Raw genomic sequence first — 14,909 nt, forward strand, 5'->3', positions numbered from 1 at the left:
CAGGAGTGGGAGAACAGCCTGGCCAACATGGTGAAACCCTGTCTCTACTAAAAATGCAAAAATTAGCCAGGTGTTGTGGTGGGCATCTGTAGTCCCAGCTACTTGGGAGGCTGAGGCACAAGAATTGCTTGAACTTGAGAGGCAGAGGTTTCAGTGAGCCAAGATCGTGCCACTGCACTCCAGCCTGGGAGACAGACCCTGTCTCAAAAAATAATAATAATTAATTAATTAATTAATTAAAAGAAAGAAGGGGGAAGGTGGTCCCCATGAGTGATTCCAGCAAGGAGGATGCAGACCCTGTGCTCCAGGCATCATCAGAGGTGGGAGCAGGCTCAGCTACGCTACGCCACCACTCTCAGCATGGCCTCAGAGCTGGGCAGACTACTCTTGGTATAACTTTGTGTTTTAAGTTTCCTGTCCAGATTATAAACTTTCTCTTACCTTTGCTTGAACTATAAGATTGGCATCTGTTCCTGGTTAAAAGAGAAAATTACAATTGCTTTGAAGGTGCAAATCATTTAGCCTTTAAAGTACAATAAATCATTTTCCTTTAAGAGCAAATACTGCCTTACCCATAACATTAAATCATTATTTACAAAGCCTATCCTTTTTGCCAAACCAGAATATGGGCTGGCCAACAGTTTGGGTTGAACAACCTGAAGGCCTCAGGGGTATCTGCAGGAGCAGGCACCTGGTGGCTGCACATAGTAGGCAGCAGTCCTATAAGTCCTATAAGGCAGGGATCCCCAGCACCCCTGGCCATGGACTAGTACCAGTCCAGTCCATAGCCTATTAGGAACCAGGGCGCACACCAGGAAGTGAGTGACCGGCAAGTGAAGCTTCTCTTTATTTACAGCCACTCCCCATTGCTTGTATTACCACCTGAGCTCCTCTTCCTGTCAGGTCAGCAACATTATATTCTCATGGGAGCACAAACCCTATTATGAATTGCGCATTTGGGGGATCTAGTTTGTGTGCTCCTTATGAGAATCTAACAAATGCCTGATGATCTGAGGTGGAACAGTTTCATCCCCAAACCATTCCCACCACCCCTGGTCTGTGGGAAAATAGTCTTCCATGAAACCTATCCCTGGTACCAAAAAGGTTGGGGACCGCTGCTATAAGAAGTCAAGTAGGATGTACCTCTAATTAAAACTGCCTTTTAGAATGCTGGTTTTTGTCACAAGGTGGTGGGTGGAGGGTGCTGTGCACACCACTGCCTGTACACCTATACTGAGGGGTCTCTCCACACAGATGCCCTGAAGGCCATCACAGAGGTGACTACCACACTACAGCACATTCTCATCCGGCTAGAGAACCTGCAGAAGCTGACGGAGCTGCAGCGGGACCTGGTGGGCGTAGAGAACCTCATTGCTCCTGGCAGGGTGAGTGACCTTACTCTGGGAATGTTTTTTGAGCTACTTTGTTTTTTTAATTGAGATATAATTTACATACCACGAAAGTCACCCTTTTAAAATGTATAATTTTGGCCAGGCACAGTGGCTCATACCTGTAATCCCAACACTGGGAGGCTGAGGTGGGAGGATTGCTTGAGCCCAGGAGTTCAAGACCAGACTGAGCAACATGGGGAAACCCTGTTTCTATGAGAATTAAAAAAAAAAAGAATTGCCAGGTGTGGTGGCACACACCTGTGGTCCCAGCTACTCAGGAGACTGAGATGGGAGGATTGCTTGAGCCAAGGAGGTCGAGGCTGGAGTAAGCCCTGATCACACCACTGCACTCCAGCCTGACAACAGAGCAAGACCCTGTCTCCGTTAAAAATAGGTAAATACGGTCAGGCACAGTGGCTCACGCCTATAATCCCAGCACTTTGGGAGGCCAAGGCAGGCGGATCACCTGAGGTCGGGAGTTTGAGACCAGCCTGACCAACATGGAGAAACCCTGTCTCTAAGAAAAATACAAAACATTAGCAGGGCGTGGTGGCGCATGCCTGTAATCCCAGTACTCAGGAGGCTGAGGTAGGAGAATTGCTTGAACCCAGGAGGTGGAAGTTGCAGTGAGCCAAGATCACACCATTGCACTCTAGCCTGGGTAACAAGAGCGAAACTCTGTCTCAAAATAAAATAAAATAAAATACATACATATATACATACATACACACATACATACATACAAAAAATGTATAATTGGGTGGGTTTTGGTATCTTCACAAGGTTATGCAGCCATCAGTATCTAATTCAGAACATTTTCATCACCCCAAAATGAAACCCCCACACCGATTAACAGTCACTTCCCATCGCTATTTTGAAGGGGACCCTGTTCTCAGGGGACTCTGTTCTGAGGTAATCCTGTCTGGGTGGGGATGCTGTTCTGTGGGGACCTCGTTCTGCTCCCTAACCCCTGGCAACCACTGATCTACTTTCTGTCTCTAAGGAGTTAACCTGTCTGGGCCTTTCATAGAAATGGTATCATACATTACTGTGGCCTCTTGTAACTGTCTTCTTTCACTCAGAATAATCTTTTCAAGGTTCATTCATGTTCTCTTTTTTTTTTTTTTTTTAATTTGAGACAGTCTCTCAAATTAAAGGTGCAGTCACCAGGCTGGGGTGCAGTGGCGCGATCTTGGCTCACTGCAACCTCCACCTCCCAGGTTCAAGTGATTCTTCTGCTTCAGCCTCCCAAGTAGCTGGGACTGCAGGCACATACCACTACCCCCAGCTAATTTTTGTGTTTTTAGTAGAGACAGGGTTTCACCATGTTGGCCAGGATGGTCTCAAGCTCTTGACCTTGTGATCCACCTGCCTTGGCCTCCCAAAGTGCTGGGATTACAGGCATGAGCCACCGTGCCCGGCCTCATGTTCCTTTTTGTGGCTGAATCATATTCCATCATGCATGTATCACATGTCTCTCCACTCATCTGATGGACACTGGGTTATTTCCACTTCTTGGCTGTTATGAATAGTGCTGCTGTGAACATTCATGTACAAGTTTTGTGTGGACTTAGGTTTTCAGTTTTGAGTATATACCATATGCAGGGTCATATGGTAATTCTATGTTTAACATTTTGAGGAGCTGCCAAACTGTTTTCCAAAGTGACTGAACCATTTTCATTCCCACCAACTTGTATGAGACTTCTAGTTTCTCCACATTGTGTGTCACTTTTTGGTTCTAGCCATTTTAGTGAGTGTGTAATGCTGTCTTGTGTGGTTACAATTTGTATTTCTCTGATGGCTAATGACATTGAGCATCTTTTCATGTGCTTATTGGCCATTTGTAGGCCTTTTTTGGAGAAATGTCTGTTCAGATCCTTTGCCTACCTTTTATTTTATTCAGAATTTGCTAGGAACTCTTAAAACCCAAAAGTAAAAGACAACCTGTTGAGTTTTAAGGGTTCTTTATATTCTGAATGCTATAGACCTTTATCAGACTATGATTTGCAAACATTTTCTCCCATTGTGTGGGTTGTCCTTTCACTTTCTTGATGGTGGCCTTCATTTACAACATGAAAGGTTTTAATTTATCTATTTTTTTCTTTAGTTGCTTGTGTCTTAGATGTTGTATCTAAGAAACTATTGTCAGCCAAGTGTAGTGGTACATACCTGTAGTCCTAGCTACTCGGGAGGCTAAGGTAGGAGCATTGCTTGAGCCCAGGAGTTCAAGGTTGCAGTAAGCTATGATCTCGCCACTGCACTTTAGCCTGGACAACAGAGCGAGACCCTGTCTCAGAAAAAAAGGAATTACTGCGAGCACTGCCACCTGCCCAGTGCAACCTTGGGGCAGGGCTGGTAGGGTCGACCTGTGCTGCTGTAGTGCAGGACTCAGAGCACCCTGGCCCAGCACCCGGCAGCATGTCCAAATGGGTCTGGCTCAGCGTTGGCTGCACCTACTTCCTCACCACCCAGCAGATGCTGTGCCAGGACCTGAAATACTTCCTGTACTGCTTATACTAGGCTAACCCTGACAAGGATGAAACTGTTGCCTATTTAATGGTCAGAGACCCCACCTATTTCAGGCCTGTGCTGAACTACCTGAGACATGGCAAGCTGGTGATTAACAAAGATCTTGCGGAGGAAAGAGTGTTGGAGAAAGCAGAATTTTACAATATCACCTCATTAATAAAACTTGTAAAGGATAAAATTAGAGAACAAGAGAACAAAACATCACAGGTGCCCATGAAGCATGTGTACCATGTACTTCAGTGCCAGGAGGAGGAACTCACACAGATGGTGTCCACCATGTCCGACAGTCAGAAGTTTGAACAACTGGTTAGCATTGGCTCCTCTTACAACTATGGAAATGAAGATCAGGCCAAGTTCCTCTATGTGATGTCCAAGGAACTTCACAACACCCCATACAGTATGGCCAGTGAACCCAGCAAGAAGACCAAGATTTTGCAAGAACAAGGTTCAAGGATGTGAGGGACACAGTATGAAAAAATGATTTACTCTTTCCCAAGATGCAATGAACTACCATGTCCAGGAAGCTTGGCTGCGAGAAGGAACCTGCTTTTGATCATTTTTCTAGAGATCTGTGTGTGAATCCTTTTTTGCCTCTGAAGTGGGTGGTGAGAGACAGGTCCAGCTGTCCAAGGCCAGGTGTCCCCAAGGGGAGGAGCATGGCGGCCAGGTGGGTGCTGTCTCTTGAGAGGGGCTAGAGACTGAGACAGATGCTCCCAGTCAGCCCACTCAATCCCTGAAGATCATGTAAAGGACAGAGTTCTTGGTGCTACACATAGTCTGTAAAAGCAGCCTGGGCTTCACTGGCAGGAAGTGGCCACAGCGTCATCGGCGTCCAGCAGGTTGTGGCCTCTGGTCTGGCTGCCAGGCCCTAGACTCAGTCGGGAGCTCTGCCTCCCAGGTGGGATCGCTGGTTGCTCTCAACCTCACAGAGCTCCTGACAAAGGCGGCTTCTGCATCATCACTACTTCCTGGCACCGTTTCAAGGACAGGCCTCTTTCCGACACAGGCTATGATCCTGCCTGACTCAGTCCGAGACAGTCAAGGCTTTTCTTTTTTTTTTTTTTTTTTTTTTTTTTTTTTTTGAGATGGAGTCTCGCTCTGTCGCCCAGGCTGGAGTGCAATGGCCGGATCTCAGCTCACTGCAAGCTCCGCCTCCTGGGTTTACGCCATTCTCCTGCCTCAGCCTCCCGAGTAGCTGGGACTACAGGCGCCCGCCACCTCGCCCAGCTAGTTTTTTTTTTTGTATTTTTTAGTAGAGACAGGTTTCACCGTGTTAGCCAGGATGGTCTCAATCTTCTGACCTCATGATCCGCCCGTCTCGGCCTCCCAAAGTGCTGGGATTACAGGCTTGAGCCACCGCGCCCGGCCAGTCAAGGCTTTTCAATTTGTGTTTTCCAGGCGAGAGAACTTTATACCCCTTTTCAGTGTGGATAGACTCCCCAGGGTTTATACTCTGGAAATGCCCACAAGGATTGCTGCGTTGAGACTGATCTGTTAAACCCGTTATCATGAGGTAGCAGTGTTGCCTTGTCCTCCACTCTGCGGGCTCATGGGGGAGCTGGTGCCTGTCAGTGCTATGTCACACCTGGCATAGAGGTTGGGCTGGAGGCCTGTCTGCTGGCTTCTGGAGCTGAAGGTCTGGGTCACAGTGAAAATTTGGGATGTTTATGGAGCATCACAAATGCCTCTCTCTCACCACTCTGTCATTTTCTTTGTATAACTGTGCAGCCTTTCTGGGATGTTTGGGACTTCAGTCGACCTTCATGGGCTCCACCCAACATGACATGGGAGCTGATGGGATTCTTTTAGAAACCACTGCCCACATCCTTTGAAAACAGACCTTTCTCAGCTGGTTGTGGGGACCTGTCAGAGTCTGGGGACCTGGGCAGGCTCCAAGCTCTTTGTTTCTGGAACTCCAGCTTCCCAAGGAGCATTGTGCAGACTGACCACCAGCTGCCCATGTGCAGGTCAGAGACTCTGACAGTGTCTGGTTTCCAATGCTTCTGGAGACTTCTTGCCTAGGCCTCATCTTCTTCTTTGCCAATAACCTGATTAACCAAGTTCTCCAGCATTAGGACTTAGCACCTCCTTTTTGTAAGGTCTCTTGTATGCTGTGAAATGTTTGGCTTAGACAATTTATAAAAGCCTTTCTAGAGGTCAGACTTAGCCATGGGATGACCCTGTCCTCCCCAGCAGAGCTCAGGAGGAAGGCAACCACTGTGGGCCCTCAGAGTGTACTCTCTGGGGAGCTGCTGGCCCCTTAGCATTGTTTGATTTTTGACTTTGATATAATAGATAGGCTTGTGGTTTTTTTTTAATTTAAAGATATTAAGATTTAATTCACTAAAATCACTAAGATTTAATTCACTAAAATTTGGGTATAGTATTTTATCAGCTTACAGTTTAATGCCTAAGTTTCCCCTGAAAATAGCAAACAAAATTGTGTATTTATGAAAAAAAGAAATGAAAAAAGAAAGAAAGCCTAACCCAGGGTATGAAGATTTACCCTTCTGTTTCTTTTCTTCTAATAGTTTTATGTTTTACCTCTTCCATTTAGATCTTTGATCCATTTTGGGTTAGTTTTTGTGTATACTGGAACGTAGGAGTCCAACTTTATTATTTTGCATGTGGATGTCCAGTTTTCCCGGCACCATTTATTGAATTGTCTGTCTTTTAACCCTTGTAGAAGATCAGTGGGGGCTAGGCATAGTGGCTTAAGCCTGTATTCCTAGCACTTTGGGAGGCCATGGCAGAAGGATCACTTGAAGCCAGGAGATTGAGACTAGCCTGGGCAACATACTGATATCCTGTATCTACCAAAAAAAAAGAAAAAAAATTTGCCTGGCATGGTGGCACACACCTATGGTCCCAGCTTCCCCCGAGGCTGAGGCAAGTGGATCGCTTGAGCCTAGAAGGTCAAGGCTACAGTGAGCTGTGATCACACCACTGCACTCCAGCCTGGGCAACAGAGTGAGACCCTGTCTCAGAAACAAAAACAAATCAATGAACTGTAAACATATGGATTTATTTCTGGACTCTTGATTCTATCCCATGGTCTATATGTCTATTGGGCCAGTTACTTTCTGTCACTAGTGCTTTTTGCTTTGAACTCAATACTCTCAACATAAAAAATTGTTTTAAAAATTACATGGAGATGTTTCCTGTCTCAGCACACACATGTGCATTGAAGCATGTGTATGAATCATGTTCTGTGTTAGCTTTGTTAGAAGAAGGTATTGAAAATGTGGAACTGCAAGCTTGGAGAAATGAATTAGCCTGGAATACACAGGAAACCTTCCCCACTTCAGGAGTCTGGGCTTTGATCGGGTGCTAGGACCACCACTCTTTTGTTTCTCTCCTTGGCTGCATAGTGTTGAGCTGTTGCTGCTGGCTGGGAATTCCTGGAAGTAGGGCTCATGTTACATACCATTATTTCTCCTAGTAATCTCTGTGCAGGGTCTTATAGATGGTGGCCCAGGGAACTGTCACTGGGTCTTATAGATGGTGGCCCAGGGAACTGTCGCTGAAAAGACAATTGAGAGTAGCTACATAGGACAGTGGCAAAGGTGTAGGCTCTTGAGCCATGCATCAAACTCAGTCTCACCACACTTCCTGTGTGTCCTGGGCAGGCTGCACCCCCTCTCTGAGGCAGGAGGTCTTGAGGATGAACAAGGAATCTATGTCAGCTGCTCAGCCCTGGGCCTTGCATGAAGTAGATGCTGTGCAAATTCAAATAATAATTTGTTATTATTAGTCAAAATCTCTAAAGTCATGTCTGTATAGCCCAGAGTTTCATGTCTTCCTGAGTTAAATATGTGTGTCAGTCAGGAGACAGAAACCATGCCAGTTATTTGAGCAGAGGATGTAATAGCAAGGATTGTTAACCAGGTATAAAGTTGATGAGGTGCCAGAGGGTAAAAAGAACTGTGAAGTGTCAGGGAGGTGGCAGAACTGTGAGCCACAGGTACTACCCTAGGGCTGGGGAACAAATTTGACAGCTTGGTCAAAGGCCCATAGCACTGAGCCTCACAGCTGGCAGCAGGGCCAGTGCATGGTGGAGAAGGCACCCCGTGGGTCTGGGACATACATCCTGTGTGGGGGCTCTGGAGAGGGGGCTGCTGCTCAGCCAGTGCTGGGGTCTCTGAGTGTGATGCTGCTGCCTGTGGCTGGAAGGAACTGCCACTCCCAGGGCCAAGCAATTGCCAGCAGCTCACAGGGACCTCAGCGTGTGGTCTCCAGGGCTCCCTGTCATGCCCCTGTGGCCTCTCAGAGTAGGGCTGGGAGGCAGGTTTGGAGTGAGAGCCCCAAGCTTAGTTACCAGCCTCATCCAGTTACACAAATGCATCCATATGACCACCTTCCTCATTGTGTGGGGTGGACGTTTCTGTTTGGGCTGGTTTTTCATCCTACATGTCTGTGAGGATTATCTGTGTAGTGTGCTCCTCCTTGCGCCTTCACGCAGTATATTGGGGCTGCTCGTACTAGTGGGCCCCTGACACATTCTCTGGACACCTGCTGCTCCTCCTGTCTGTCTGAAAGGAACAAACGGTGGAAGGGCTCCAGAGCAGTCCAGGTTAGGAATTCAAGAGGCTCCCAGGACTCTCGCTTACCCTATCTGTGCAGGTGTCTGACGCTGGCAGGATTCTGTTTTCTTATCTAATGCCCTGTAGGGAGGGGCTAATTTGAATACCTAGGAGAACCCTCCTTTCCTCCTCCCATTCTCAAACCTGCTCCTGTCCAGTTTTTTCAAAGCGGATCTCAGATGACATCTTTGTGGCTGAACCCTCCAGCAGCTTCTCCTCAGCAAGAACAATACCCCGGGCTCTACCTCTTGGTTGTGTCAGGGCTCCAGGGCTCCTAGTCCAGGGCAGGTGCTCAGTAGATGATTTGAAGACTGAATTTGTTGGCACCAAGACAGGACCTGGTGATCATGGGCACTGCTGAGGGTAGAGGAGCCCCATTGGGAGGCCCCACTAGAGGACCCTCATTGGGAGGAGCAGCCAGAGGAGCACAAGCGGCCACAAGGCTATTCCTGACCCTCGGCCCGGCTAGTGCGCATCCGCCAGCTGCCCTCAGCCAGCTCAAAGGGGACTCTGTCTCTGTCTTTCAGGAGTTCATCCGTGAGGGCTGCCTTCACAAGCTCACCAAGAAGGGCCTGCAGCAGAGGATGTTCTTTCTGGTAGGTTTTCTCCCCACTCAAGCTGTGCTTCCCCCCCAAGGGGGATCGGCAGCAGTTCTGTTAGGGATACCACGTGCAGCGGCAGTCCCTTGGCCTCTGTGTAGTTTAGCACTTGGAGGCTTTGGTGCAGGTGGGTAGCGTTAGAGTCAGACGAGGCCAGGGGAGGGTCACAGAGTGGGAAGAAGCAGAAAACAGCTTATCCGCCCACCCCGGGGCCAGCCTCCCTCCTCATTCCAGGTTCTGAGCACCTGACTATGGGACAAACAGAAGCCAAAAGGTTGTAAAGTCCATATACATGTGGCTGCAAGAAGGTGCTACTGACTGCCCAATGGCCAGTCGGGACAGGCTCACTGTTGGCCCAGAAGCCCCTCCCAGCATGTCCTTGTTCCTACCAGTTAGTGGGTTCCAGCATGAACCATGTGGATGAGGAGGTAACTGAGTCAGCACCAGCCAGAATTCCTTACTGCTTCTCAGCCAAGCTAGCTGGGAGCCGACCCAGCAGATGTACTGGTTCCTGTGGCCACTTCCTGCCTCTGGTCAAAAATGACCAAATGAATGAATAAAAGTCCCCTTTTTGCCAGAAATCTCCAGCAAGCTGAATAGATCTGATGTCCACATGATGAGCAGCCAGAGTCTAAGTTGGTCTGACCATTAAGACACTTGTTTGTGAAGTTCATGGATGTAAAGCTTCCTACTTCTCAGTTCTCAGACATGTTGCTGTACACAAGCAAAGGAGTCGCAGGGACCAGCCACTTCCGGATCCGGGGCCTCCTTCCCCTCCGAGGCATGCTGGTGAGTGGTCTTGCACCCTGCCTGGGGTTTCCACGTGGTGCTGGGCTGGGCCCCACCCACCTCTCTCCTGCAGAGGTGAATCCTAACCCAGCAACACTGAGAGCAGTACCTGCTGAGTATTTGGCCACACTGGGAGCAGCACCTGGTGGGCATTCCTTGTTGGTTGTCTCTGACCCCCATGGTCATTGTTCTTATTGATGCTCAAACTGCCCTGTCTCTAGTCCATCGTTCCCTTCTAGGGAAACCTGGACTCAGCCTGTGGTCTCTGTCAGCACCTAGCAGGACAAGGCCTGCTCCCTGCAAGCTTAGAGTCAGCCTCTGCAGCAGCATCTTCCTCAGGCTGTGTGACATCCACACCAGCCCTCTGTCCCACGTAGGCACATGCCTGGGATGGGAGCAAAGATTCCTCATTTTAGCGTGATCCAGTTCATCAACTTTGTCCTTTGTGGTTGGCTGCTTGTGTTCGATGGAAATACTGTTCTCAGGTCATGGGGAGACTTTCATGCAGCTCTAGAGGCTCTGTCCACTTGCCCTGAGTGTGTCCCTGCACTAGGCCTGGAACGGTACAGACAGGTAGCCAAGTCCAGGCCTTGCCATAAGGATGTGCCATCGGTCCAGGACACCTCATCACAGTGACTGTCTCTCCCCATGGCCCTGCCAGGCCTCCTGCCTAGGGTGCCATGGACCTAGGGGCTCTAATCCCCAACTCTGCCCTGTCCCTTTTGGCTTATTTGCCTTGACTACAATGCTAAACTAGTCCTCCCTCCCTGAGGTCCTTCCTCACTCCCTGTGGTCTTCCCTCTCTGGTGTCTTCCCTCCCTGTGGTCCTCCCTCCCTGGGGTCCTCCTTTCCTAGGATCTTCCCTCCCTAGAGTCCTCCCTCCCTCTCTGGGATCTTCCCTCCCTCGGCTCCTTCCTCCCTCCCTGAGGTCCTCCCTCACTCCCTGTGATCTTCCCTTCCTGGGATCTTCCCTCCCTCTCTGGGATCTTCCTTCCCCGGGGGTCCTCCCTTGCTCCCTGTAGTCCTCCCTCCCTGGGATATTCCCTCCTTGGAGTCCTCCTTCCCTAGGATCTTCCCTTCCTGGGGTCCTACCTTGCTCCCTGTGGTCCTCCCTTCCTGGGATTTTCCCTCCCTATGGTCTTCCTCCCCCAGGGCCCTCCCCCAGTAGGGTCCTCCTTCCCTGAGGTCCTCTCTCCCTGGGGTCCTCCCTCCCTGGGATCCTTCCTCCCTAGAGTCCTTCCTCTACCAGTGGGGTCCTCCCTCCCTGGGGTCCTCTTTTCCTGTTCTTTCTTCAAGGGTTTTGTCCACTCTCATCCCTCTGCACTGCCTCCTCCTGACAATGAGCACCAAAACCCTCAGGCAGGTGTTTGTAAATTTTTTTTTCTTTTTTTTTTTCTTTTTTCTTTTTTTTTTTTTTTGAGAGGAGTCTCGCTGTATCGCCCATGCTGGAGTGCAGTGGTGCAATCTCGGCTCAATGCAAGCTCTGCCTCCTGGGTTCACACCATTCTCCTGACTCAGCCTCCTGAGTAGCTGGGACTACAGGCGCCCACCACCACGCCTAGCTAATTTTTTTGTATTTTTAGTAGAGACGGGGTTTCACTGTGTTAGCCATGGTGGTCTTGATCTCCTGACCTCGTGATCCGCCTGCCTCGGCCTCCCAAAGTGCTGGGATTACAGGCGTGAGCTACCGCGCCCGGCCAAGTGTTTGTAAAATGTAATTCCACTTTTCAGGCAAGAGGAGGTCAGATTGAATTAGCTCATCTGCCACCACTGGAAGCAGACCCCATTTGTTTTAAAGTATACTTTTAAAAATTACACCTTTATTATAGAAAAAATAATTGAAAATATAAGATAGAAATCACTCATCACTGACCAGGTGCAGTGGCTCACACCTGTGATGCCAGCACTTTAGGAGGTCAAGATGGTAGGATCGCTTGAAGCTGAGAGTTTGAGACCTGCCTGGGAAACATGGCGAAGTCAAATCTTTAAAAAAAATTTTTTTTTTTAATTAGCCGGGCATAGTGGTGTGTGCCTATAGTCCCAGCTACTTGGGAGGCTGAGGTGGGAGAATCACTTAAGCCCAGGAGGTCAAGGCTGTAGTGAGCTGTGACTGCACCACTGCACTCCAGTCCCAGTGACAGAGTGAGACCTTGTCTCAAATTTAAAAAAAAAAACCCACAGGAAAAAAAAAAAAGAACTCCCTCATTATTGTACCACTCAGTAGTGATGGCTATAGGCATCTGCTGCACAGTTGCCATCATCCACAGGCTGTTTTGTCAGGGCACTGGTTTTCCTTTCCTTTCATGGCAGCCCCAGTTCATTTAACTAGTCACCTGTCATTGGATGCTTGGCTGTGGCTGGTTGTTGAGGACTGTAACATTGTTGGGTCTCTGTCTTTCTGCACATCCTTAATTATGTCCTTCAGATCAATTCCAAAATGTAGATCTGTCTGAGCAAAGGTGTTTACGGCCTTGGGCACTCCTGCTAAATTGCTTTTGGAGCACCTGTGCCAGCTGACCTGCCCACCGGCAGGAGCTAGGTCTAAACATGCATCTTTCCCTCCACCATGGAAAGTGCTAGGCACCCATCTCTCTTACTCTTCCCAAGTGGGTAAGGCGAGCAGCCCCATCAAGCAGCCCCGTTGTCTCACTTTTCGTCCCTGTGGACTGTCGGAGAGGCCAGCCTGGTCCCGGTGTCCTGGCATTCCGTGCTTTTCCTCTTGGGAATCACTCAGCTTGCTGGTCACTCTGGTCTCCATTGGTCTGTGAGTTTTTTGTGCACATTAGTGAAATCTTTACATGGTAAAAATGCTCACCAGCCCTATTAAGTCAGAAATTATCTTCTCAGTTAGTAACTGCCTTTTTACTTTGCTTGCGATTTGGTTTCACCTTTTGTAGAATTTAAACTCCATCTTGATGGGTTGTGTTTCTCTTACTCTAGAATGGCATCTGGCACATATAGGGAACCCAGCAAATGCTTGTTGAAGGTGTGAATTGAAACAGACGTTCCTCAACTTACGATAGGGCTATGTACTGATAAACCCATTATAAGAGGAAAATATCATAGTCAAAAATGCATTTAACAGGGCACAGTTGCTCACGCCTGTAATCCCAGCACTTTGGGAGGCTGAGGTGGGCGAATCACCTGAGGTCAGGAGTTTGAGACCAGCCTGGCCAACATGGCGAAACCCTGTCTCTACTAAAAATACAAAAATTAGTCAGGTGTGGTGGTGGGCACCTGTAGTCCCAGCTACTCGGGAGGCTGAGCACAAGAATCACTTGAACCCGGGAGGCGGAGGTTGCAGTGAGCCAAGATCGCACCACTGCACTCCAGCCTGGGTGACAAAGCAAGACTCTGCCTCAGAAAAAAAAAAAGAAAAGAAAAGAAATGAAATGAAAATGCATTTAATACACTTAACCTATCTGATATCATAGCTTAGTCTAGCCTACTCTTTTTTTTTTTTGAGATAGAGTTGCCCAGGCTGGAGTGCAGTGGTGCCATCTTGGCTCACTGCAAGCTCCGCCTCCCAGGTTTACGTCATTCTCCTGCCTCAGCCTCCCGAGTAACTGGGACTACAGGCACCCACCACCACTCCTGGCTAATTTTTTGTATTTTTTAGTAGAGACGGGGTTTCACTGTGTTAGCCAGGATGGTCTCGATCTCCTGACCTTGTGATCCGCCCACCTCTGCCTCCCAAAGTGCTGGGATTACAGGCGTGAGCCACTGCGCCCGGCCAGCCTAGCCTACTTTAAATGTGCTCAGAACATACATTAGCTTACAGTTGGGTAAAATCATCTAACATGAAGCTTGTTTTATAACAAAGTGTTGAATATCTCACATAATTTATTGAATACCATACTGGAAGTGAAAAACAGAATGGTTGTGTGGGCACTTGAAGTTCAGTTTCTACTGAATGCTTATCACTTTCACACCACCATAAAGTTAAAAAATCAGGGCCTATCAGGGTCAGCTCTGGCTGTCTTTTCCTTGAGGGTTTCTATCCTTTGTATGGGCTCAGGAAGTTCTTCCCCATGCCAGTATTATATTAGCACCTTTTTATGGTTTCATTTTTCTCATTTAATTAATCTCCCTAGAATTTGTTTTTTGTTTTTTGGGTTTTTTTTTTTTTTTTTTTTTTTTTGGTGAGCCAAAGATTGATTTATTCATTTCTTGCATTTGAAGTACTCTTCAATAACATCCTTGGCCTGAGACTCCTTTCCATAGTCCTTAACTACTACACAACTGCAACCAACCATTTTACGGGGTTTCCCCTCTCTGTCAATTTTACAGAGGCCTACCCATTCTCCTAGTTTCTTGTTGTCATCAACCTTAATTAGGTTGATCTGGTGTTCAGCACAAAGGGCCTCCACCAACTTGACATACATAGGCTCATCACAGTTAGATGCAAGCACACAAAGATGGGCTTGGCGCTTGTCTAAGGCTTTGGCAGCTTCGCGAATTCCACGTGCTAGGCCATCGTGGATGAGGGCGGTCTTCAGCACCTCTTGTAAAGCAGTATTAACGTCCATTACACCTCCAGCAGCAATGCCTTCCTCGGCCATGGTGGTGGGTTACGGGTGAAGTGGAATCTTGAACGCACCCAAGCCTCCGCCTCCGCGCGACTCCGCGGCGGCAGGGAAAGAGGGATTTTTGTTTTGTTTTGTTTTTGTTTTTGAGACGGAGTCTCGCTCTGTTGCCCAGTCTGGAGTGCAGTGGTGTGATCTCGGCTCACTGCAAGCTCTGCCTCCCGGGTTCACGCCATTCTCCTGCCTCACCCTCCCGAGTAGTTGGGACTACAGGTGGCAAATTTTTTGTATTTTTAGTAGAGATGGGGTTTCACCATAGTAGCCAGGATGGTCTTGATCTCCTGACCTTGTGATCTGCCCGCCTCAGCCTCCCAAAGTGCTGGGATTACAGTTGTGAGCCACCACGCCCAGCCTAGAATTTGTTTTGATAGATATTAGATTGGGATGTAACATTTCTCCCCATTATTTGTTGAATCCTTCATTTTCTCAGTG

General features: G+C 48.3%; 1 protein-coding gene and 2 pseudogenes across 7 annotated transcripts in view; 2 read left to right on the forward strand and 1 right to left on the reverse strand.

Moving 5' to 3' along the window:
* FARP2 (FERM, ARH/RhoGEF and pleckstrin domain protein 2) overlaps window positions 1–14,909 on the forward strand; it is a 141,822-nt gene that overhangs the window by 120,843 nt on the left and 6,070 nt on the right. For all 6 annotated transcript variants that reach the window (XM_031651900.1, XM_031651902.1, XM_031651904.1 and 3 more), the window contains 3 exons: window positions 1,255–1,385; window positions 9,031–9,099; window positions 9,802–9,891. In XM_031651900.1, the coding sequence (XP_031507760.1) occupies window positions 1,255–1,385; window positions 9,031–9,099; window positions 9,802–9,891 (290 nt within the window). The remainder of the gene's footprint in view (window positions 1–1,254; window positions 1,386–9,030; window positions 9,100–9,801; window positions 9,892–14,909) is intronic.
* LOC101018385 lies at window positions 2,753–4,959 on the forward strand (annotated as a pseudogene).
* Window positions 14,012–14,554, reverse strand: LOC101017066 (annotated as a pseudogene). The gene has a single exon (XR_635957.4). The product of XR_635957.4 is annotated as a 40S ribosomal protein S12 pseudogene (transcript).

The sequence above is a fragment of the Papio anubis genome, chromosome 10, assembly GCF_008728515.1.
Source record: "Papio anubis isolate 15944 chromosome 10, Panubis1.0, whole genome shotgun sequence".
Lineage (NCBI taxonomy): Eukaryota > Metazoa > Chordata > Mammalia > Primates > Cercopithecidae > Papio > Papio anubis.